The sequence below is a fragment of the Eretmochelys imbricata genome, chromosome 14 (genome assembly GCF_965152235.1).
Source record: "Eretmochelys imbricata isolate rEreImb1 chromosome 14, rEreImb1.hap1, whole genome shotgun sequence".
Taxonomy (NCBI): Eukaryota; Metazoa; Chordata; order Testudines; family Cheloniidae; genus Eretmochelys; species Eretmochelys imbricata.
In genome coordinates this window covers 15963076-15987805 of record NC_135585.1, presented here as the reverse complement: position 1 = coordinate 15987805, position 24730 = coordinate 15963076, and the positions used below count along the sequence as shown (strand labels likewise).

The 24730-nt window shown below is 43.0% G+C and overlaps 1 protein-coding gene across 8 annotated transcripts in view; it reads left to right on the top strand.

Annotated features, from left to right (window-relative positions):
• Positions 1-20881, top strand: part of ACOX1 (acyl-CoA oxidase 1) — a 30701-nt gene extending 9820 nt beyond the window's left edge. For 3 of the 8 annotated variants that reach the window (XM_077834393.1, XM_077834394.1, XM_077834399.1), the window contains 12 exons: positions 2397-2557; positions 9160-9267; positions 9841-9960; positions 10781-10896; positions 13081-13250; positions 14275-14437; positions 15235-15425; positions 15716-15895; positions 16645-16750; positions 16871-17014; positions 18082-18288; positions 19033-20881. In XM_077834393.1, the coding sequence (XP_077690519.1) occupies positions 2397-2557; positions 9160-9267; positions 9841-9960; positions 10781-10896; positions 13081-13250; positions 14275-14437; positions 15235-15425; positions 15716-15895; positions 16645-16750; positions 16871-17014; positions 18082-18288; positions 19033-19083 (1717 nt within the window). In that variant the 3' untranslated portion in view covers positions 19084-20881. Of the gene's footprint in view, positions 1-85; positions 2202-2396; positions 2558-7044; positions 7206-9159; positions 9268-9840; positions 9961-10780; positions 10897-13080; positions 13251-14274; positions 14438-15234; positions 15426-15715; positions 15896-16644; positions 16751-16870; positions 17015-18081; positions 18289-19032 lie in introns of those variants that run through there. The other 5 variants (XM_077834392.1, XM_077834395.1, XM_077834398.1 and 2 more) reach the window with 4 other exon arrangements.
• Positions 20882-24730: the final 3849 nt, after the last annotated feature.

The following is a 24730-nucleotide window of genomic DNA, read 5'->3' as shown; positions in this document are numbered from 1 at the left end:
TTACGGGAGCACTGCCACGCATCATGACTCAGATTAATGAATTTTCCATCAGTGTTTTTTGCACACTGTTCAATTTCCCCCTCAGAAACTTTCTCCAGCAATGTCTGCTCGGCGGGTGGAGTGTAGCCTTGTGGTAATGATTGAACTACGTCAATGAAATGTTTGTTCTGAACAAGACAAAAGGGAGAACTTGTTGCACAAATCAAGGAATCAATATTTTCGTCTATGGAATCTTGCTGGAATTTGCTGGTCCTGACTACAAACTAATCCACAGTTTTCATGAGTGATAAAGACTTTTTTATATATATACAGGTAATTTACTGTCTGACATATGTTTAGTTGTAGCACTAGTGGTGGAACCAGCAGATGACTGTAAGGCTGTAGATATTGCAGATGGTGGACATTCATAACCCCTTATGTCTGAGCTTGACCCTGAAAAAAAAGGCTTTTAATTATGAAGCTTCCTGGGTTGCATGGTGTGTAGGTATGTAAAGTCCTGTCCAGCTCCTCAAAAAATACAGGTTACATGTCACCTGCCAGACTTTTTTTTCCTGTTGTCCCTCATTTTAATAAAGTGCAAACAGCTCAGGAGCACATATATCTGGCAGTGTTATGCATTCTGGTTATGGCCCTTCACAGACATCTGCCTAACAATGTCCATAAAAAGGTCTTTATTCCAGTGGTTGGCCACAAGAGTTTCCCGCACCAAAGCTTCTCCCCAGATGACAATAAAATCCAGTGTCTCGGTGTGGCTCCAAGCAGCTGCTCAAGGCATGTTGTAGGGTTTCTGGAGTATTATCACGGCTGTTCTTATAAACTGGAATCCAGAAGTGAATGGATAATATCTGGCTATGTGCCAGCTTATAAACAGGGAAGGGAACATCCAGTCAACTTGACCGAAGAGGAGGGGAAGGCACACAGGTAAACGGGTCAGTAACGGTCGCCCACAAAGCTGTCTGGGATAGCCATTTGGAAGACTGTCAAAGTAGTTTGCTGCAGCATTGCACGCACATGAACAGAAGACCAGACTAACTTACTTTGCAACAAAGTTAGTTCACTTTGAAAGAGAACTTTAGAGTTTGTAATACATGCAGAATCCGTGCTCTACAATGAATTGCATTGCATGTGTGAAAGCATTTTCGAAGAAGATTAACTCAAAAAAGCTGTGGATTAAACCCCTTGTATAGACAAGCCCTAAGTGAGAAAGAGACTGTTTACTTCACTGATATGAAAATGAAACTAACATCAAAATGAAATCTGTCAGGGTCCAAGTAGTTTTTCCCATTCCAGGGGGCGGGGGGTGTGTGTGTGTGTATTTTCTGGTCACTGGTTGGGACAAATGAGAGTGCTCTGTGTTTCTGCTTGTCCTGGACATTCCAGTTTTAGAGGATTAACTGATCAGATACTGGTGTGATCAAGAAATGAAAAGAGCACTTAATAAACGTAAGTTCTACAAAATGTCAAAGGGAAAGTAGCCACCTTACAATCCATATAAATTCTGGACTAACACTTTTCAGCATGTTGTTTGTCCTGTCTGAATTAATTCTGCATGTTAGTATGTAATGTACTCTTGCCTCTCTCTTTCATAGTAATATGTCTGCATTGTCTTCGCTCCAGATCAGTTATTTCTCAAATACTATTCTGTTCAGTTTAGTGAAATAATACCTTGCATTTTGAGTGAAGATGTCTATTCACAATGTCCAACTTTAGCATTCCCTCAAACCCCTCATAATTGGAATGGTATGATTGAAACTGAAGAGCAGCTGTAATGATAAAAGTTCATGATCTTGTCACTGGTGCAAGCAGACAAAGATAACACAATCAGAGCACTTCTACTGAAAGAAGCATGAACCATTCATTAAGAAGCTTCCTTCCTTCCTAATCCCTGAATGCTCCTAATTGATAGTGGCCTTTTTAGAATGGCTGCACTTCCTTAAAGCAAACCCCATGCTGGAACGAGACACCCATGCCTCACCACTGTTCCAATTACCAGCTCTATTGGGCTTTGAGTCAGGAAAGCTACATGTTTTCAGTCAAAGCCAGATATCTGAATTTCAGCTGAACTTACTAAACTAATGGTATGCCCCTCATTTTAAGGGTCCTCAATTCCAGGCTTCCACTGAGTCCAAGAAGTAGAGCAAGATTTTTGTGACTAATATAATAGGAGCCAAAAGTTGCAGGAAGAAGGAACTGTTCAGAAGGTATTGGTTCATTCCCCATTAGTACTGCTTATGATTTCTACATGTCTAAGGTTTACTATTGAGACTTTTAAGTGCACAAACACCAAAAGTATAAGTGAGTCTACTGTGTACAGCTGCTGGAGATGGAGGAAAGCTGTTTCAGGAGCACACTTAAAGTAAGGCTGAGACCTTGATCCTTCTTTTTCTCTCCTGCAGAACCTGCCAGGGCTCTTTTGTTCCACCTTTAGGTCTCCACTTCAGCATGTTTACATACACCTTACAGAACCAATGCACTGTTGCTCAGCAAGACAAATGGCTACCTGCAACCTATGGACTCCAGATAATTGGAACCTATGCCCAGACTGAGATGGGCCACGGTTAGTTCCTTTTGGAAACCAGTGGGTAACCTCTGTGCTGTGACTCCAGCTAATAAATTGGTGGTGATGCTATGTAGTTAAAATCTAAAGGGTGAAAGATACAATAAATAAAAATTGAACAATACCAAAAAAACCCCACACCCCAAAGGCCAGTTGACCATTAAGGCCACAGTAGAGTTCTTCTACCGGTTAACAACACAGTGTCTCACTCACAAATGGCTTTAATTATGACTTTTTTTAAAAAATGCACCTCCTGCTTGCTCACTAACTTAATAGTTGTTAAAACAAAGATTAAAAGATGAGGTTTTTGCCCATAGGAGCTTGAACATTTTGTTGATTATGGTGCCAAGGACAGACAGGAGTCAGCAGTAGCTCTATTTGTGCCTGAATTTATGGTATGTAAGTTGCAAAGTTAGGCTAATGCATTGATGAGCAGCCTAAATAACTCAGCCATATGTCTTTAGGTATAATGTAGCTTGATGAAGTTGTGCATCACATGTTTGTGAAAGACTGGTTATTGCTATGCTCTGTCCCAAGCACTGTTTGTTCTAGGTGTAGCTGCATTTAGTTATATATCTTCATGGAAAGTTCCTGTTTTATAGGGAAAAAGCCCTGTTCCTACTTTCTGAATTTATCAAAACACAAGAACTGATCATGGACCCAGGGAATCCTATTCCCTAAGCATCACAGTGCCCAAGACTGCAAATTATACAAGTCCCAGCAAGAGAAGTTTCAGTGGCTGAGAAAATGAAATGGTTCTCTTTTTACACTTCCTGAATTCAAACCTGGAATGTGCCCAACATACGGTAATTTGCCAGACCAGATGGCAAAACCCAAGGCTTAGATCTCAGTTACTTTGGTTACTACTACATATGCCAGCTGAAAATGCAAAGAAGAGTTACCTGATGGAATTTTTCACATCACTCTGTTAAATCAACAGGCTCCAACTCTAAACCAAACTAGCTAAAGACCAGAAGTTGTGAAACAAGTGGATGATATCCTGTGAATAAACAGTTGCTTGCTGATTTTGTTTCCTTTCCCCAACAAGTTTTAAATCAAATCTGTCTTTCTACAAAAGTGATTTGGTTTTGCATGCTTTGTCATTGACCTATCCCTCGGTGACTTTCTTCCCTGGGTGTGGGTCAGTTTGCTTGTAATGTTCACCATGTTCTGTGACTAGCATATTGATTGAATGATATACCTAACACAGCTAGTGAGAGTGATGGTATATTGGAGCAACTCACAATTTCAGTGTCAAAAACTGATTCTTAACATGTCTGTAAGGCATTTCTGCTGTGCATGTTGGATAATTACTATATTATTGCACAGGCTGCATTGATGATAACTGGCTTCTAGTTAATATATTTTTTTTTAGCCTGATGTTTATAGTGGCTTCGGTGGTTCATGATAGGTAATTGGATAGGAGTCTTTGTCCAGTCCAGAATGGCAGTGATTAATAGGTGTTGGTATCAGGTTCAGTAGCCTACATGAAATGAGTTGGTTTTCGGTCCATTTTATCATGAATAGGTGTTCATTTAAAACACCATATTTGGGGGCAATTGTCAGTCTGGAATGGCACATGGAAGCCTTTTCTCCCCTCCAAAATGGTCCTCTCTAGCACATGGTTGAGGCTCATTGATGAAGTGGAGTTGAGGGACTAATGTATTGTCACCACCTGTACTGTATCTGTTGTGTTGTTTAAATAAGGATTTCAGTCTTCATTACTAGGGCCTTACCAAATTCATGGTCCGTTTTGGTCAATTTCACTGTCATAGGATTTTAAAAATAATAAATTTCATTATTTCAGCTATTTAATCTGAAACTTCACAGTGTTGTAATTGTAGGGGTCCTGACCCAAAGAGGAGTGGGGGGGGGTCACAAAGTTATTGTGTGTGGGGGGGGGGGGGTGTGGTACTGCTACCCTTACTTCTGCGCTGCTGCTGGCAGCAGCTCTGCCTTCAGAGCTGGGCTGCTGACTGGGAGCCCAGCTCTGATGGCAGAGCCACCACCATCAGCACAGAAGTAAGGATGACAGGGTATGGTATTGCCACCCTTACTTCGGCGCTGCTGGCTGCAGAGCTGGGCCGTCAGTCAGCAGCCACCACTCTCCAGCTGCCCAGCTCTGAAGGCAGCAGCACAGAAGTAAGGGTGGCCTGGTATGGTATTGCTACCCTTACTAATGCACTGCTGCTGGCAGGGCGCTGCCTTCAGAGCTGGGTGTCCAGCCAACAGCTGCCGCTCTCTGGCTGCCCAGCTCTGAATACAGCACGGAAGTAAGGGTGGCAATACTGTGCCCCCCCACCCCTTAAAATAACCTTGTGACCATGCTCCTGAAACAGCTTTCCTCCATCTCCAGCAGCTGTACACAGTAGACTCACTTATACTTTTGGTGTTAGAGACTTAAAATAACCTTGTGACCTCCACCACCACACCCTCCCCGCAACTCTTTTGGGTCAGGACTCCCAATTTGAGAAATGCTGGTCTCTCCCCATGAAAACTGTAGCGTATAGGGTAAAAGCACACAAAAGACCAGATTTCACTGGTGGAGACCAGATTTCACAGTCCATGATGCATTTTTCATGGCCGTGAATTTGGTAGGGCCCCATTCATGACAGTCACCTGAGCACCTTTCACAGCACTAAACTCACTTAAAAGCCTGATGTTTCTAATGTTAAAGTGACCACTAAGTCTAACCCAGCTGGGTTACTATATAAGGCATGGGGCGTTACAAAATATTGCTGTCTAACAATTTCTTTTGGATCTTCACTATAACAAGCCCAGAAATTGGGGTTGCCAGCCCTCTGGGATTGGCCTGTAGTCTCCAGAAATTAAAGATGAATCTTTAATTAAAGATTGTCATGTGATTAAAATCTCCAGGAATACATCCAACCAAAATTGGCAACCCTACCAGAAATGCCAAGGTAGAAAGAATTGCTGTTACCAGGAAACTCTATGTGTAAAAGAACATGCCAGTGTATAGTAAAGTGCATCTATATCTAGTACAGAGAATACTCTAATCCATTCTGTCAAGTATTCCAGACCTTTAAGCGTCTACGTTGAGACCAGTGCTTTTTCAGGAACCCAAATCTGTCACCTGAAAAATAGGTTCATTCTATGAATGACTTGGCAAAAAACTACATATTTGTAGAGTGTAAAATATAGGTACCGGACATGTTGTCTTTAGAGGATCAACACTTCTGCAATATCTGCATCCCAGCCACTCTAGTGCTTTTCCCTCTTCACTATGTGCTGGTGTCAGCAGTTGAGAAATAATCTTATCCTCTCACTACTACTTTCCAACAGATGAGGAAATGTTTTTCACCAAAGTATCCAAAATGTCCTTTTGTGAAACCTCTTACAAGAAGTTCCAATTGGATGAATTATCTTGTGAGACTTCAAAACAAAGAAACAATCTTAGGTTATCACAGTTGGGAGATTTGGGGATCAAAGAGAAACAGTTCTCGAAGTAGTTGAAGGTATCGAAATTGTTAAGGGTTGTTAATAATAATACATTACATTTTCTGGTGTCCAAAGACTTCTGGACTCTAGAACTAAAAATAACCTGATAACCAGTATCTGAGAGAATTTGGAGTCGGCTAGATGAAGTGGGAGGTACACATTATAATAAAGCATGTTTGATTGGGGGCAGGGGCTCTGTTCTGGTGATGCCTTGACTGATAAATGTTTTTTCACACACAGCTGCAGTTGCGGTCACTAGCTTTGACTGATTGCTTATGCAGAGCACTGTCCTTTTTTGTTTGAAGTTTTCTAAAGAGCAGACAAAATTTAACAAAAGAGGCTGTGTTGGAGGATGGAGGAGATCATAGTTGGAACTCAAGTCCATATATGCTACATATGTCTAATTTGCAAGTCCAAAGCAAAATCTAAAACATTGATAGCTATGACAAGTTTAAGAAATCTAGATGGAAGCATTGCTCTTTCTGCTGAAACAAGTGGGATTTCGAGTGGTAAGGGGTTTGAGTACTTCCTGGAACCCCATTCAAACCATGAAGATGTGTAGACTTGCCTCAGTTCCAAAATAATCCAGTCAAACTTCATCCAACCAGCTCTGTCTTAAACTAAAACACAACCTGACTCATGCCAGCCTTTTATCCATTTTAAATTCAAATGTGTACTTGCTTCCAGAATCTTCTTTCTCACTGGTTTGTATTAACTCTCTATACTAGCCAATATGCTACATCAGAAATAGATTTTCCTCTTTAAACTGGAGCCAAAGCTAAAAAGGGGAGTGTTGCAAATGCTGCCCTGCTTTGCAAAGAGGAAAATGCACTGCAGTGTGGTTGAGTATGCAAGATTTCTTTATAATACAGACCAGGACAGTGCTTTGGTTTTCTGAAATTTGCATGCTAAATTCTTAACACAATTCTTTTTTTTTTTTTCCCCCTCAATCTTCACCTTCAACATCATGCTTGCTTCCTTCCCATAATATTCCCTTCACATTCCCACCCCTCGGCATTTTGGCACAGCTCTATTCATCGTGGACGGCCTGAGCCTCTGGACCTCCACCTGGGCATGTTCTTGCCCACCCTCCTCACCCAGGCAACCCTGGAACAGCAGGACCGATTCTTCATGCCTGCCTGGAATCTGGAGATCATTGGCACTTATGCTCAAACCGAGATGGGTCACGGTACAGTACATTCGCTCAAGTATATTCACAAAGGTGTTTTCTGTACAGAGGATGTTTATCTGCATGGGGAAAATATCATGCGCTTTCCAGAATCTCTGCAGGTGCAGTTCTGGTCATGGGGAAAAGTGTACACTCTCTGGAATTTTAAATAGTTCACATGTCTATGCATAGTACCACTCTGTTTAATGTTTGATCTCTAAGAGTTTCTGATGTGCCCATCACTGTGGTATCTGGGTGTATTTGATATTCACTTGTCACTCAAATGAGGGAGACTGTGACTAATGAAAATACTCTATTTGTATGGGTGTGTTGATAAGAGCATATTGCAGCTTCTAGACCCACGTGAATTTCCAGAATGACTTCTGCCTCTTTCTGATCAGTTTGGTTGCTCTACTTGGCACTCAGCTGGAAGGCAGGAGTGCAGACCTTTACAGAGCCTGAAAGAGATACTAAAATAATAAGTTAGTTTTCAATTGCGGCTGACCATAGTTTGGAGATCACCTGGGTAAGCCCAGTATCTGCACCCACATTTCTCTTTTAAGTTCCCTCTTTTTCTTCCTACCATGGCATGTTCTTTTCATCATCAAGAATTGAATGGTTTTTCTCCTTTGTCCATCCACTTCTCACTCAGTTAGTTTTACAGGTGCCTTTCCTCTGCTTACAGGCTTAGGGAGAGGTGACAGATACTCAATATTTTCTCATCATTTTTTTTTTTCCCCAACCAAATTTCAATGTCCCTGGCAATGACCCAGTTTCCTAGCCCTAGGCACAAGTAAGCATTTGCTGAAGTCTTGCAAGATCAGTGGGGACCATGTGTATGTGTCACACAACTTCACAACACATAAGCATGTTCTACCTGGGAGACGTTTGTTTTCGAAACTTGTCAGTAGGAAAATGTTTTGAATCGTGAGCTTGGATCCATCCTTCACTGACAGTGAGACATCAAGTGACAATGAAGACTGACTTGCAGATATTTTAGTAGTAAAAGCACAGTCATTTGAAATGAGAAGCGTATGTACAATCAGGTTTGAAGCTTATGATGGTGGGGGTGGCCTGGCAATTCAGTAAGGGAGTATTAAGTTGTCTATGGAGACACCAGAGTTAGATCTACAAACTTAGGAAATTGGTGCATGGACACATGGTAGGGTCAGGCCTCTTGATGAAATACGCATGTAGTGTCAATGGTTCTGTAATGGTCTGCCACTCTGGAGCATCAAGTCAGTCCACAGCTGGTCATCTACATCTAGAGTTAAATTGACTAGACACCAGTGCAGGGAATGTCATCTGGCAGATATAGCAGCCTTCAGTTTGCGTGAAGTGAGGACTTGGGACGAGGGGAGTGGAAGCAGTTAATGGAACTGTTACCTTCAGCCTATTGTAGGTGCCCGAAAAATCTTCGGTAATCTAGCGTATATGTGCTCTTGTGTTCTCACGTGGATTTGGGAGAAACCGCTCTATCAGATGAGTGGTATACAAGCCCATTGGAGAGGGAATAATGATGGTAGCACTTCTGAGACCATGTTTTGTTAAATGCATGTGACTTTGTTTTGCAACTAATCAGATTCCAGTGTCAGTGTAATCAGGCTAAGATATGACATTGTAGATATGACATTGTAGATCATTTCTTGATCATATGCTTCTTGATGCAAAACAAGCAAAGTGTCAAGGTGGAGGTGCTTGAAAACTAAAGGGCCTAATTTTGGAACAACCTGGATACTGGCACTTGTATCATTTGAAATAATTTTACATTTCTGGCTTGGTGCCCAGGCTGTCAGATTAATAACTCCCATACTTCTAAAATGCTGTGCTCTTAAGTGTACACTGTGGTGTGCCCTCTCTGCCTTTTGGGTTATATCATTTGTTGCATCACTGCTGGAGTTCAGCAATTCATTGTTCAGTTCTGTTTCTGTTGTCATCTGTGACTGTTAAAATATAATGTGCTAACTACCCATAGGAACTCACCTTCGAGGCTTGGAAACTACTGCCACCTATGACCCCGCTACCCAGGAATTCATTCTCAACAGCCCAACTGTGACTTCCATTAAGTGGTGGCCAGGTGGACGTAAGTGAATCACTGTGCATTTGAACTTGGAAGCTAAAGGAGGCACTCTCCTGTCTGTAGGAGGTGGTGATTCATATCCATGTTAGGACTGCTGCATCTGGAAGGTAGTGACTGGAAATGGGTACAGAAGGAAGTTGTGTGTAGAGCTAAATTATTCTTCAGCCAAGTAGGAAACTTATCAAAGTTCAGCTGTAATCTTGGATCACCAAATTTATTTGGGCATTTTTTTTGAGTTGTTACACAACATGAGTTTAGGATGACTTTAATCTGAAGTTTTATCCCCTGTGTATTTGAAGCCCCTCCTTCATTTCTGATGTAGGCAGAGCCCCTTTGACTTCAGTAGGAGTCTTGCCAAGGAATTGTTTAGTACTGAATGTGATTCTTGAGAGTCATGAAGCTGCTTCACACACAACATAAGTGACTTTAATGAGAGTTTCATTTGTGAGCCAGCTATGGGATCAGACCCTTAATTAGCATTGAAGAGCTAATATATAGTAGAGCTCGTCAAATCTCAGATGGTGTTTTATCGAAGAGAGAGTATTAAAATGATATTTTTTTTCTCTGCTCTTGCAGTTGGAAAGACCTCAAACCATGCCATAGTTCTGGCTCAGCTCTACACCCAGGGCCAATGCAAAGGGCTGCATGCCTTCATTGTACCCATACGGCAGCTGGGCACCCATGAGCCCTTGCCAGGTAAGAATCTACATTGGGGTTTAGCACTGTTGGGAAACAAAGGGTCAACACATTGTCAGGCCATATAGCTTTGCAAGTATTGTTAACATACATGGCTTATCTTTCAGACTGAACTCAGATAGGAAGTGCATTGCAGAACTATAACACTTCAGCACAAGTGTGTGGATAGATCTTGTGTGGCTCTAGAAGCCTGAGGGCTCTTACCTTAAGACTTAAAATGACAAGGCCAATCTAGTGGTTTAGTGGTAACTGAAAGTGGAGGTTAGTTTGGGATATCACCATGTTGCTGTACTCCCAAGCTGGAAGTGCTGTGGAGACCACATAGAATCATAGAATCATAGAATATCAGGGTTGGAAGGGACCTCAGGAGGTCATCTAGTCCAACCCCCTGCTCAAAGCAGGACCAATCCCCAATTTTTGCCCTGATCCCTAAATGGCCCCCTCAAGGATTGAACTCACAACCCTGGGTTTAGTAGGCCAATGCTCAAACCACTGAGCTATCCCTCCCTCCCCAAATGCTCCTCTCCCCAAGAGAGAAGGAATTCCTTGCATCGTTCTCTAGCCAGGAGTGGCACTGACAAATTTTGGAGAGCGTTCCCCCAATCCCTGTATTATAGGACGGGATGTGGAGTATGAAGATCCTTGTGGGTTTTCATCCACACTCTTGCAATAAGAGGACAGGATAATGTTAAGTCTGCTTGTCTGCTGCCATTCATATCAGAATGCCAAGAGCTCCCAGAAATCTAGACTGCCTGCTTATTGAAGGGTTAGGTCTTTCACCTGTTGTTAATTCTGACTCTTTCCCACTGTTCTATGGCAGGTATTACTGTGGGTGACATTGGGCCAAAATTTGGTTATGATGAAATGGATAATGGCTACTTAAAAATGGACAAGTTCCGCATTCCCCGGGAGAACATGCTGATGAAGTACGCCAAGGTAAAGGAGTGAGCTCTGGAGCCAGTCATTAACAGCTCTTTTGTAGTGAGCTGGCACAGAGTTTTCAACATACTTTAACTCTTCCCTCTCTGGGTTAAATCCGTCCCCATTGCTTACCAGTGGGTTCTCTGTGGAATCCTCTGACCATGAGGATCCCCTTATTTTTCGTTTTCCACCCTGAAAATCCTACATCACAGCTATCATCTTTGCTGTCTAGAGAAGCAAACTTGCCTCCTTTAGGACCCTGTCAAAGTCAACCCTTAACTGGCCAGAAGGGTTGCTACTGAGCTATGCGTGGAAGAAATGATACTCTTGTATTGTCCTAGAATCTACAGAGGCCTTCCAGCCCTCTATTATAAAGCCAGGAGCAAGAAGGGTTTGTTTCTTAATCTCCAGAACTTCCTCCAACTCTGACTAAATGGATCTTATTACTAAGGCTATGTTTTAATCACGGGTATTTTTAGTAAAAGTCATGAACAGGTCACAGTCAGTAAACAAAAATTCACATGACCTGTCCATAACTTTTACTCTATACCCCGACTAAAACTTGGGTGGGAGGACAGGGATGGCCTGTGCGGTGTGCCGCTGGGGTTGGGGGCACAGCCTGCGGGGCTCCAGGGGTGCTGGGGAGGGGTTGGTAGGGCTGGGGCAGGGTCCATACCCAGCACCTGAGAAGCGGCGACCCCAGCTCCTAGCTCAGAGAACTCAAACTGAAATCACCATGAGGGCCACATGAGGACTAGTACATTGGCCTGAGGGCCGCATCACTGAAACCTTCCATGAGGCCCTGCCTCTGCCCCACCTCTTCCCACCCTTCCCCACCCACATTCCAGCCCCTTCCCCAAATCCCCGCCCTGGCCCCGCCTCTTCTCCGCCTCCTCTCCTGAGCGCGCCATGTCCCTGCTCCTCCCATCTCCCTCCTGGAAAGTGCTAAGCACCGCCAAACAGCTGTTTGGCGGCAGGAAAGCACTGGGAGGTAGGGGAAGACTGCCCCAGCGGCAACCAGTGCAACTGGCCCAGGGGTTGCCCGAGCTGCTCAGGCGGCTCCTGGGCCTGCCACACCCGGCTGCTGCAGAAGTCACTGAGGTCATGGAATCCGTGACCTCCATGACCAACACGGAGCCTTACTTATTGCTAAGGTTTAACTGACAGTTGATCCCTGTGCAACTCTTTGTTTCGAATAACCCCCTTCACTTCACATCCTATGGTTCCCGTGAGCAAGTTCAGTATATTTCATTTCTGTAGCTGCTCTTAATCCCAAATCACTCTGAACTATTCAGTCACTTTGCACAACAGGGGTGGATGTGGCAGCTGTTTAACACACACCACCGCCACCATACAATAAGCTTGCTTAGGAAGTGAGGAAGAATACTGCATCCATCAGAAACTAAAGCAGGAATTTAGAGGCAGAATGGAATTGTCCAAATTGGAATATGACCAGCTATGGCCATTAACAGCTCTTCCATTAGGAGAAGTGCATGAGATCTTTAATGACCATTTTAGGACTCATCCAAAAGGCAACTCCTCAGGCAAGCACCCTGTGACTGTAATTAATTACTGACTCAGAGGGAAGAGTGCCATCCACTGAATTATTAGCACTTCCTGTAGAGCCTTGGGTTTATCTTTAGGAGTTTCTCATGCAAGTATTGCTAAGGAGTAGATGATCTCTTTAGGTCCCTTCAACCCCACTTTTCTATGATTCTAAGACCTGTGCCTTATTAAATGTGACTTAATGTGGTTAGAGTCCAATCTGATATAGCTGAAGACCATCGAATTATTGCTTGCACAGGACTCTCTAGAATAGTAACTCTGCTCTCCATGATGCACCGAGAAAAATGTCAAAACATTTAGAACAGTAGACGTAAGTTTGATCACTTTTACAAGAACGTCTGTTGGTTTGCCTTTTTCTTGAATGTGCAAGGAACTTGAGAGAAATATGTCACGGTCTCTGCAGCCCTCATCCTTTTGCTTGCAGCTACTACAGTGAGAACCACGCTAAAACTCTTCAAGTGAGGTAGGGGACATTACACTTGTGTCATGGTGTTCTTTGACAGAGGCTTGTGAAGGGTAGATGCCACTTGGTAGGTGTGCTCATGTACATTCTGTTCCACAGCAAGGTGGCAGCTGCTGCTGAAATTTAGAAGGCAGGAAACCCCTTGGGTCACCATCCTGTCTTTCTGTTAGGTTGAACCAGATGGCACATACGTGAAACCACTCAGTGACAAGCTGACTTATGGGACCATGGTGTTCATCCGATCCCTCATTGTGGGGGATTCTGCTCGCTCGTTGTCCAGGGCTTGTACCATTGCCATCCGCTACAGTTCAGTGAGGCACCAGTCTGAGCTAAAGCCAGGGTAAGTGTAGTGGCTGCAGTGAAATGAAGGGCCTGCCTGCGTCATGAGTTGAAATGCCAAAAATAAATGGATGTTAGACAAAAGGCAAGCATTTTGGGGAGGGCTGGGGATGCAGATTGTGGATGATGCAATTTACCGTGGCAATTGAAAGAGAAGTACAGATGCCTCCTCACTCCTAGCTGGAGCTGACTGAAATGCAGGATTTCCGGTTTACAGAAAACTTTGTGATTTGTAAATGTGATGTCATTCCAAATGGGAATGAAATTAAATGTATTTGAAATTTTCATGAACCCAAAATTCTGGGGGGGGTGAAAATTCTCATACAATGCATGGTGTTTCCAAAAAGAAATCTACTCCAGGGACCTGGACAGCTGCTGAGTGAAATTGACCTCCTTGTCTTTTTCACCCCTGTTATTAATGGTTAAAATGAAATAATTAATCTGCAGCTGTCTAGGCCTCACCACACGCTTGACTGGCACTGCAGGGAGCCAGCAGGAATCTCTGGGGATCCCCACATACTGGCTGCTGGAGGAGGTGACTGCAGGGCTGGGAGTGGAGCTGGTTGAAGGTTTTTCAGCAGAAAATCAAAGTGACAGTTCTGTGGCTCCTTGCGTGGAATGCTCTTGTCAATTCCACTTTCCTGGAGGACTGCCAAGGCAGAGAAGGCCCCATGGTGCCCTGCCTCCAAATCTCTGGGAGCCACTGAGGCAGAGAAACCCACAATTCCAGAGCTTCCAGATTACTTGTTGTGGGAAACACGAGTCTGAAAGCTCTGGCTTTAATAGAGCCTTGAGTCTTGACTCTGCAGCAACCAACCTGGAAGCCCTGAGAACTCTGCCTTGAACTGGGACTGTCAGGACTTCCAAGCTCCCTGGCACAGAGCCAGGGTCTGCAGCTCTGGGGCACTAGAATTTACAACCTTCATTATGGACTCCAGTATGTGTAGGTAAGCTCTTACTGTTGTACAGGATGTCTGCAGAAACTTGGCAGCAGTCACAGTAATGACTCTCATGTATTGCTATAGGGAACCGGAGCCCCAGATCTTGGACTATCAAACCCAACAATACAAACTCTTTCCTCTCCTGGCAACTGCCTTTGCCTTTCACTTTGTTGGAGCCTACATGAAAAAGACCTATCAGCGCATCACTGGTGACATCAACCAGGGAGACCTGAGCGAGCTGCCAGAGGTAATTATCCTGTCTGAAAACTGGAGGGTGATTCTGATACTTTATGTAAAAGCTGCTGTGGCCTGCGAGCTAATGGTCCCCAGTCCTCTTGGGCAAGCAATAGAGGCTTTGAGATTTTCAAATCCAGAGGTTCTAGATTCAATCCCTGCTGATAATTCACCCAGAGGCATCATTCCATTTGCATCTATATACTGCACTGCACCTTTAAAAAATGTGAGTTAGTGACTCACCCAAGATCACCCAGAATGAGGTTTTGCTGAGCTGGGAATGAAACCCAGCAGTCTTGACTTCAAGTCCTCTATGGTAGCCACTGGACCATGCTTCCAATGAACCAGGGAAGAACTGCTGTTAATCAAAGATATTGGCAGAACTAAGAACTTTGTGAGAGTGGGGTTGTAAGATGCAATCACTTAGTGGGTGGCCGAAGGAATACGGTGAAATGACAATATGCAATGGAAACCCATCTTTGTCTTGTAGACTAGACAAAGCATTGGAGTATACACTGTAAAGAATATGGCATAGGTAGAGAGAAATGAGCTGTATGACCTAGTAAGTATTTTCTAGCACTAACTTCTGATGATATAACTGAGGTCAACAAAAGGTAAAGATTGAATAACACTATGATAAGCAGCAGGTAGATGGTGCTGATTGTACAGTATAATCATTCTGTTGACTGCCACTGAAGCCCATTGTGCTTGTGAGCTAATAGTGGAAATGCAAACTGGGTGGCATCTGTGGTAAAGCAGTGACCTAATGCAATAGACTTGGCAGCTACCAGTTCTGCTTTTCTCCCTTAGCTCCACGCGTTGTCTGCAGGGCTAAAGGCATTCACTTCATGGACAGCCAACGCTGGCATTGAAGAATGTCGAATGTCATGTGGTGGGCATGGCTACTCTCGTTGCAGTGGCCTTCCTGATATCTATGTTAATTTCACCCCATCCTGCACCTACGAGGGAGAAAACACTGTCATGATGTTGCAGACTGCTAGGTGAGGTGACTTCTTTCAAGAGATCTCCCTACTTAGTCGTTAGTTGCCTGGAGAGATGGTTAGAAGGGCACAGAGACCACCTGTCCACTACCACCTAACCTGCAATATTCCTTCTCTTGGATCTATATATTTCTGTCCCCTTCTCTGGCTTCTGCTATAACTGCAAGTATATGCAACTCCTATATATTGGCTAGTAGTTCTACAGACTAAACCCAAAAGTTAATCTGTCTATTCTGTATCCAAATGAATGGGGCAATGCAATCCATCTTTCTTTTTTTTTTTTTATTCAGGTTCCTGATCAAAAGTTACACCCAGGTTAGTTCAGGTCACCTGGTTAGTGGCATGGTGTCTTACCTTAACGACCTCTCAGGGCAACACATCCAGCCACAGCAGGTGGCTGCTAGGCCTACAACGGTGCACATCAATGACCCAGCCAGCTTGATGGAGGTGTATAAACTGCGGGCATCAAGGTGAGTTCTCACTTAATGCAAAGAACTATGCATTAATAAAATGCTGTAGAGTGTTTATGTTAGTGAGAAATGTGATAGAGCTAAGCTATTCTGTTAGTGCAGCAGCATGCAACGTATGGTCTGCAGACCGCATCTGTCCAAGTGAAATATCTTTTTAATCTTCAAGAAGTGATGCTTTCTGCTAGGTGTTACCTAATCCCAGCTACTTAAAGTTTCAAAAAACTCTTGACCATCTAAATTCAACACAATTTAAGCACTTGAGCTCCCTGTGCAGCTGGTTTGAGGGTTTTTTGGTGTAAATTCAAACTTGCAGATGCCAAAATTAATCAAACTGCAGTTACCTTCCTGGAGAGGTTAAAATAGTGGTAACTACAGACCTGGTGGGGAGGAAAGTCAGTATAAAGCCCTACATCTGGGGAGGGGAAAAATAAATAGCACAGGTACTAAATGGGGACATGAGGCTGCTTGAATATTTCCATCTCATTAAAATGAGGTTTATTTTTATCCTGTTTCCTTAAAGCTGTCCTAATACTACTCTGATGTAGCCATGCCATCCTAGTTGCACAAATGAACATGTGGGTTCTGGAACAGCAAATGTTGGGATGGGGTGAGAATTGAGCTCCTTAGTGCCTAATGCATCAGTAAGACATCAGCCAGTTTCTGTGAATTTTCTGTAGTTGGTATGAGGTCACTTTGCAGACTCTGTTTCTCTCTTCACCCACCCTCCCCACACACCTTGTGTAAAACAGACTTGTTGAAGCGGCAGCAAAGAACTTGAAAGCTGAGCTGAACCGCAGGAAGAGCCAGGAAGATGCCTGGAACCGAACCTCTGTTGACCTGGTGCGAGCATCTGAGGTCAGTAATGTCACTAAATAAGCACATTTTGGAAGCATCTCAACTCTACATTCTCCTGTCTTCGGCTTCTGACCTTGAATTCCCTACTGTTGGGGTTTTTTTTTTATACCACTTTTGCAGGCACACTGTCACTATGTGGTGGTGAAGCTTTTCACAGCACAGCTCTTAGGAATTAATGATGCAGCTGTCCATGCTGTGATGAACAATCTGTGTCTCCTGTATTCACTCTATGGAATCAGTAAGCACACAGGGGATTTCCTGCAGGTCAGTATCACAGTTTAGTATCGGAGCTCAGACCAAGTGTAAGTAGTCTCTTGGTCTATTAAAGGCTATGATTAAGTGTCTTGATGTGTTTGGTCTTTTGGCCCCGAGATGAAAGCCTTGTCTGTGTCTCTTGGACACTGAAGTGCAAACTTTATCTTTTAAGTTATATCTGTTCTTATCAGTTTAATATCCCAGATCTCAAGGGCCACAGTGCTCTGGTCTGAAGTTACCATGAGATGGAAGACAACTGCCATTGCCTAGAGTGTTCAGGCTTGTGAGCTCCAGTGGTAAGCCTGGCATAAGGCAGAACTATTTCAGAGGGGGCGCTAGAATTAGCTTCCTTTTGCAGCCCTCCAAAGGCAGAGTTGGATGGCCATTAGGATATGGTCAAAGATTCATCTCTTTAGACCGGCTTCTTGTTTTCAGGTCAGTGACTGGTAGATTGTGTAGATTATCAAGCAGAGAGATAATATGAGATGGATATCATGCACATGTGGTGATGCCAGTAATTGTTTACACACCCCAGCATGGGCGGTACCCATTTGTAAATAAGCACAGAAGAAAAGGGCCTGGCCTTCAAAACCTTTCATCTAGATCAGTCTCCTGTCTGAGTATCCAAGTGGTCTGATCCAAGCTACTTCTCTCTCTCTCAACTCCTATGGTGCTAGAGCATACTTGTACAAACAGTGGTATTTGTAAGTTCATGCTGACATAAGTATGGTCTCTCATTGCCGCTTCCTCCATTTACAAAACAGAGTTATGAAAACAGGAAGGATTTAATATAATGCAGGTGCTAAGAGAACTTCTGATTTTGGGGGTTAAAATACAAGCATTTTCATTCTTTGGAGTCACCTCACTAAGAGGAAATAGACTGAAGGGATGGTTGTCTTCCTCCTGTCTAGAAGACCAATGCAATTACTTAGCATTTTACTATCTCTAATATTTTGACATACTGGCCTTCCCTGTAGGGGAGAGTTGACCTGCAGTCTAGTCTCTCACAAAGAACCATGAGAGTTTGTGCGTGTAATTAGATTCTGTTCTGATAAGTCTCTTGGCTTTTGTCCCAGGCGGGCATTTTGACAGATGCACAGGTTACTCAGGTGTACCAGCGTGTGAAGGAGCTTCTGGCTGCAATCCGTCCCAATGCTGTAGCACTAGTTGATGCCTTTGATTTTCATGATGATCACCTTGGATCTGTGCTTGGCCGGTATGATGGCAACATCTACGAGAATATGTTTGAATGGGCAAAGAAATCCCCACTAAACAAAACAGAGGTAAGGATGAACCCTTATTTCTCCCTCCTAGTTCCTACTCTACTTGTCATGGAGCCAAATGATTCAGCACAAAGCAATTGCAGCTACAAAAGCCCTGCTGGAAGATTCTGCAAAAAACAAATGCCTTTACAAAGTGTGACTATTTTTAATGAGGAAAGAAACTGACAGTTGCCCTCTAGGTTTCTGAGAATATCTGCTGCATTTCTGAATCTGTTTGTAGCTGCTGTAGTCAAAAACCAGAGACCTATATGGTAATGTGCCAGGGACAGTTCTCCATCTTGGAAAACAGGATTGACTACAGTACCCTGCCAATATACTGTAGCTTTCTTTTGCCTTGTTTAGGTCCATAGTTGATTAGGTATCTTGAACCTGAGGCTAAGTCAGACTTGTAAACACTGCTAGGAATCCCAACAGGGTCAGTCAGCCCTTTGTTCTCTCAGGATCAACTGGGAGCATGCAGTTTCCTGTGGGAATTTAATGTTTTTTAAACAGACTTGTCCACTCTCCAGAGACATTAAAGATTCCAATGCCCTTCTTGTGAGGAATAGTTGAGGAAGGCAGTTTGTTCCTGTGTTCTGGCCAGATTTCCCCTTTTTTGACTGCTACCAGCATACTGCAGAGGTGGCTGTTTAACTGGTTCTTATTTGTATAGATACATTTTGATCCTGCAGGAAATGTGTTTAAAAATAAAAACATAACAAGAAAATTATTTTTATCTAATTTCCCTTTTTTTCCCCCCTACAGGTTCATGAGTCTTTCCAGAAGCATCTGAAGCCAATGCAAGCCAAGCTGTGAAAATGTTTTTTAAAAACACGCTATTGTCCAGCTCTCTAAATTGGATGTCATTGCTTTCCGTCAGGCACCTGAATCAAATCTTTGAAATCCCAGTAACTGTAGGACAGTAAATAATTGTAGCCTCTCTTTCCATTTTTATATATTGACAGGGTGGGATGGGGGAAATTAGAGAAATTGTATAAGAAGGGGTGTGTGTTTTTTTTAAAGTGCAATTATAATCCTTGAGAAATGTACCTTTTTAAGCATTGGGGAAAGTTGTACAGATTCATGTAAGGCTTCCATTTGTGAAGCTGCTAACTGCAAAGGTCATTCATCTGGAAAGCATAGTAGGATTTTACTACTAAGTAGTTAACTGCATTCAGGCAATAGCTGCTGACGAACAGCTATGTCTTGTTAAAAACACTTTTAACTCAGCAACACCCTTCTGCCAACATGGTGTACCCCTATGTACACACGCAGCTGCTATCAGAATCCTCCTGCATCTTGCTATGCACAGTGACACCTACGTGAACTAGTCAGGATCCAAGGGTTTACACAGGGAGTTGTTGGGTCTTAATCAAAGCTCTGTGATATTCTCCATTTTAATCCATCTCTCTCCCAGTTTCTTCTTACTGTCTCCCTGGGCATAGCACTGTCCTTCCAGCAGGGGTGCCTGAACCTCCTTCCCTGCAGCAGGACCTTCCAGATGCAGTTTGGAATTATATCCCCTTTTTTTCTCTGGAGCTCAGCCTCAATCAAATCATCCACTGAGCTTTCTCCATGGTATTCCATTCCATCCTTTCTTCCTTCAACCTGCAAACACCCTCTTTACACCCCCATATCCCATGTCCATCACTAGCACCCTCCCCTCTTTGAGGCTCTCAGCTAATAGCAGCTTTGGAGAGAAAAGAGCCAGGAGCAAGTTAATGGGAGTTCTGCCATCTTTTTAATCTTTAGCATTTCTACAATACTTCACATCTGCAAAGCACTTAACAAATGCTAATATATAAGTGTGGTGTCAAAAGCCAGATTTGCTGGTGGGAAATTGCAAACCTGACCAGTTGTGCAACTAGTGCTTGCCAGTATTTGAAAGCAAAAGTTGGCTGGATTGGGGTCTTTTACCCCCATTGGTCTTGCTCTGTGATGTACTGTATCCAAACGTGTGTTGCATAGAAACTCTCAGCAGTCTCTCCTAGTGCAGTGGTTCTCAAACTTATTTGATCAGGCCCTCCTTTGTGTCTGTAATTGTTTATGCACCCCAGTATATATACCACCAGCCAGCTCTGAAGGCAGAGCAGCGGCTGCTGGCTGGGCACCCAGCTCTGAAGGCAATGCCGTGCCAGCAGCAGCACTGAAGTAAGGGTTGCAATGCCCCAGTGACACCCTTCTTGCTTCTATGCTGCTGCTTCAACCCCAGGGCTGACAGCCAGAGCCCTGTCACCTCTAGGTGAGGGTTTGAGCAACAGGGGGAAGGAAAGTCTGAGACCACATGGTGTGGCTCCAGCTGCTCCCTTTATTCCTGCCTCTTGTGTGTGCACAGCCCTTCTGCATGAGCCCCAGCCACCCGGGGCTAACAGCCAGCGCTCTTTTAAAAAAACAAAAACAAAACAAAAAAACCTTGACAGATTCCTGCGCCTCCCTTGGGAAGCCCGCCCCATAGTTTGAGAACTGCTGTCCTGGTGGAACATCTGTCATCTTTTCCCCATTAACTTCCAATGAGCTTTCTCTGGAATGTTTTAAAATGTCCCTTTTTAGTACTGAAGTGAGACTTACACAATTGCTTTCTGTATTAACGGATTAAAGACTTAGCTTTTAACTACTCCTCTGTGAAATTTTATCTGTCACTAAAACCAGAAAACGGTTTCTTAAGTTTGTCCTTTTACAGAAATCTTTTTTCCAAAACAAGTGAAGAACAGCAACTTTGAGTTTAAAGAGCTCCCTTTAGGATAAACCATAATCCTCTGGTCCCGAGATGAGACTAAACCTCTGGAGAAGGTGGGTCTCTCAGGTTTTGGCACCCTGTTGTGAAAGTGTCTAGCTTTGGACAACATTTCCACAAAGGCATTTTTGCACTAATCTCTTCAACTAGAAAGGGTAGCTCAGTGTATTAAACCTGGACTGAAATACATAATAAAAAAAAAATCAAAACTTTTTGCTGCTGAACCTTCCAGGTCAAATGTATCTTCTGTGCTGTTCAGTATAATAAGTGTGCCCTTGCCTTCCATTTAATTCAGTGGAACACTGTTGACAAGGGGCATTGGAGAATCAGCAGGGGAAGGGTTAAAGATTGATAAAGAGAACATCACTAGCAGAATATATGTACAGACTTAAACTACAGAAACTCATTTTCAAACAAAACAGTTGCAAATTCTTTCATTTTCTAACTCTTGTGCATGTGTCTGCATTGATTCTTCTAACACATTGAAGTAGAATAGTCTATTAAACTGATAAGATTGGAGCCAAACTGGGCTTTTTTTTGGTAGGGACAGGTTCTAGAGCTGCTGTTATCAACCAGTAGTGTAAGAAATCAGATGACTTCATCTTTCAGCCCAACTTTATTACTAAACTTCCCAAAACAGTCTGTCAAATAAGTTTGTTTTCAATTAACTTAATTTTTACTACTTTCTACTTTTACTTTTACTACTTTACTACTACTAATTTTTACTACTAATTTCTACTTAGATTCTCAGCGCACTCTAGAACAGTAAACACAATATAGCATGGTACTAATGATAGAGTAAAGGTAGCTAGAAACTTCTTCATTGAGCAGAAGCCTTTTTAAAAAAAAAATTGCCAACACAAATATCACCTCATTTAAAAAATAAAATAGGGCAAAACTATCATAATTGTTAGCAAATGGCGTCTGCTTTGTTTATTTCTAATGAGCTACGACAATTTTAATGATTCACCCAATCTTTTCTGAATTGATTGCTAGTTAATCCTCTTAAAAACGAAATATTACCACTTGGCAGAAATGATAAATTGTAATATTGATAATGGCTGAAGCATGTCAGTTTATAGCTTGTCATGGTGCTCTACCATGTTAACTCATCGCTCTTGCACAACAAAGTTAAATCAAATTGTTTCCTGAAGTGTAATACTATCTGTTTATCTTAAGCAAGTGACTGCTAGGGCCTGGTCTACACTAGAAAATTAGATCTTTTAACTGTTGATCAGGAGTGTGAAAAATCTGCATCCCTGAGCAGAGCTGTTAAGCCGACATCAGTCCCTGTGTAGATAGCACTGGGTCGATGGAAGAATTCTACCGTCAACGTAGCTACCATCTTTCATGGAGCTGTATAACCTAGGCTGATGGGAGAACCCCTTCCATCAGCTAAGATAGCATCTATGCCGAAGCACTACAGCAAGGCAATTGTGCCAGTGTAGTATTTTAAATGTAGACAAAGGCTAAGTCAAATAATTACATTGCTTGTCAAAATATATGCTGCTCATAATCATGCAATTTATAGGCTACTGACTTGGGTTTCATTGAACAGAAGATTGCTGAGATTTTGCTATTTTAATTAGGGGATGCTTCTCAGCAAAGACTGAAAGTCATCCAACGAAAGCACCTGCACCACTCTCTCTCCAGACATTTTAAATGACTGGAAAAGCATTAGAAAAACATAGTGAAGGGAACAATTATGTACTTGCCTCAGAAGCTGGACTAGATAGGAAAGACATTAGCTATCTCTTAATTTCTGTTCAATGCTAGTTTGAAGGTAATCCTGTGTTCACGTGAGCTCTGTCATGCTTGTTAAAATGCTGCTTCCAGCAGATGCAATCAAGTTTGGGGCAGAGATAGGTGGCTTGAACTACTTTTGGCAAACTATATTTCTTGCCCTTTAGATTTGATCACTCTCAACCTGTCTGGTATGAAATTTCTGTTGGAGTGATTGTTTAAGAAATGGATACTGTTTCTTGTAAAAACAGTGCAACATTTAAATGTTGTCCTGTTCACAAAAAACATACATTTGCAATTTTTCTACGGTTTCGTGGTAAAGATTTCCCCCATCTGCCATGTGTGTCAGTTCAAGTTGTTCCTCTGCTACATTTGCAAAAGCAGTAAATACAAAGACTGTATCTTAAGACCCATATACACTTGAGAGCTTTGGCTCATGTAGGGCTGCTTCAAATACCTGGCAAGTTGTTAAAGCCTCATATCTACTACACAAGTGTTTGTATTGGTTCCCAAGTGTTCATGAGCTAGGCAAGTCTAACTGCTCCCATCAGCACTGGTTCAGTCTAAACTGTTGGTACAGGAGATGGGCAGTGCTGGCCTTACTGCCACCCTGCTTCAAAGGCTCCTGGCTCCTGTACTCAAATAAAGGCCTTGCCTACACTTCCATACCATTCTGCACCAGTTACATCTGCAAGTTCTATTCACTGTGTGAGGCATTCTATGGGATAACTTTAAAAAGACACTTCCCTGTAATCCCTTATACATCAAGATAGTTACAGGCAAAATTGACTGCAAAGAGTTACAATAGAGATTTCACAAAACTGGGTGACTGGGCAACAAAAGGGCAGATAAAATTCAATGTTGTGAAGTGCAAAGTAATGCACATTGGGAAAAAATCCTAACTGTACAAACAAAATGATGGGGTCTAAATGAGCTGTTACCACTCAAGAAAGAGATCTTGGAGTCGTCCCGGATAGTTCCCTGAAAACAGCTTTTGTGACTGCTGTTGCACATTGATCAGATAACAGAAGGTTAGGAACCATTTGGACAAAGGTAATAACAGAAAGTATGGTGTCACTGTATAAATCCATGGTATACCCGCCCATTGAATCCTGCTTGTAGTTCTGGTCACCTCCTCTCACAAAAGATGTGTTAAAATGGGGAAAGTTGCGGAGAAGGACAATGAAAATGATTAGGGGTGTGGAACAGCTTCCATCTGAGGAGAGATGGAAAAATACTAGGGCTCTTCTGCTTGAAAAAGAGATGAGGGGGGTGGGGAAATACAGCACAGGTCTATAAAACCACCCATGGAGTGGAGCAAATGAATAGGGAAGGGTTAGTTATCTGCCCCCTTCACAGAGCAGAGGGCCACTAGATGAAATTAAGATCAAGTTTAAAACAAAAGGAAGTACTTCACACAATGCACGGTCAACCAGTGGGACTCCGTGCCAGGGGATGTTGTGAAGGCTAAAAGTATAATGGGGTTCAAAAAAGAATTAGATCAGTTCATGAAGGGCAGGTCCATCAATGACTATTAGCCAAGAGGGGCAGGGATGCAGCCCCATGCTCCAACCGTCAGAAGGTGGGACTGGCCAACAAGGCAACACTTAAATTGCCATGTTCTATTCATTCCCTCAGGAGTATCTGATGCTGGCCACCATCTGAGGCAGGATACTGGCCTAGGTGGACCATTGATCTGACCCAGTGTGACTATGTTCAATTAATATACTTTCTCCCTAGCGTCTGCTTCTGAGTGAGCTCACTGTGTTCTTAAGTAGGCTTCCCCTTTTCTACTTACTGGAGATTAGAGGAGGGCATCTATTCAGGAGTTAATCTAGGTGCTTCTGAACTAAAGCAGACACCAAAGCCCTTCGTGGGCATCTGCATTAATGAACTCCATCACCCAGCTTAGTGTATACCTAGAATTCTTAAATGTGTGTCCTCATCTTCCATCTGGGAAGCCTGCGTGTCTAGAAAGCGGGCTTT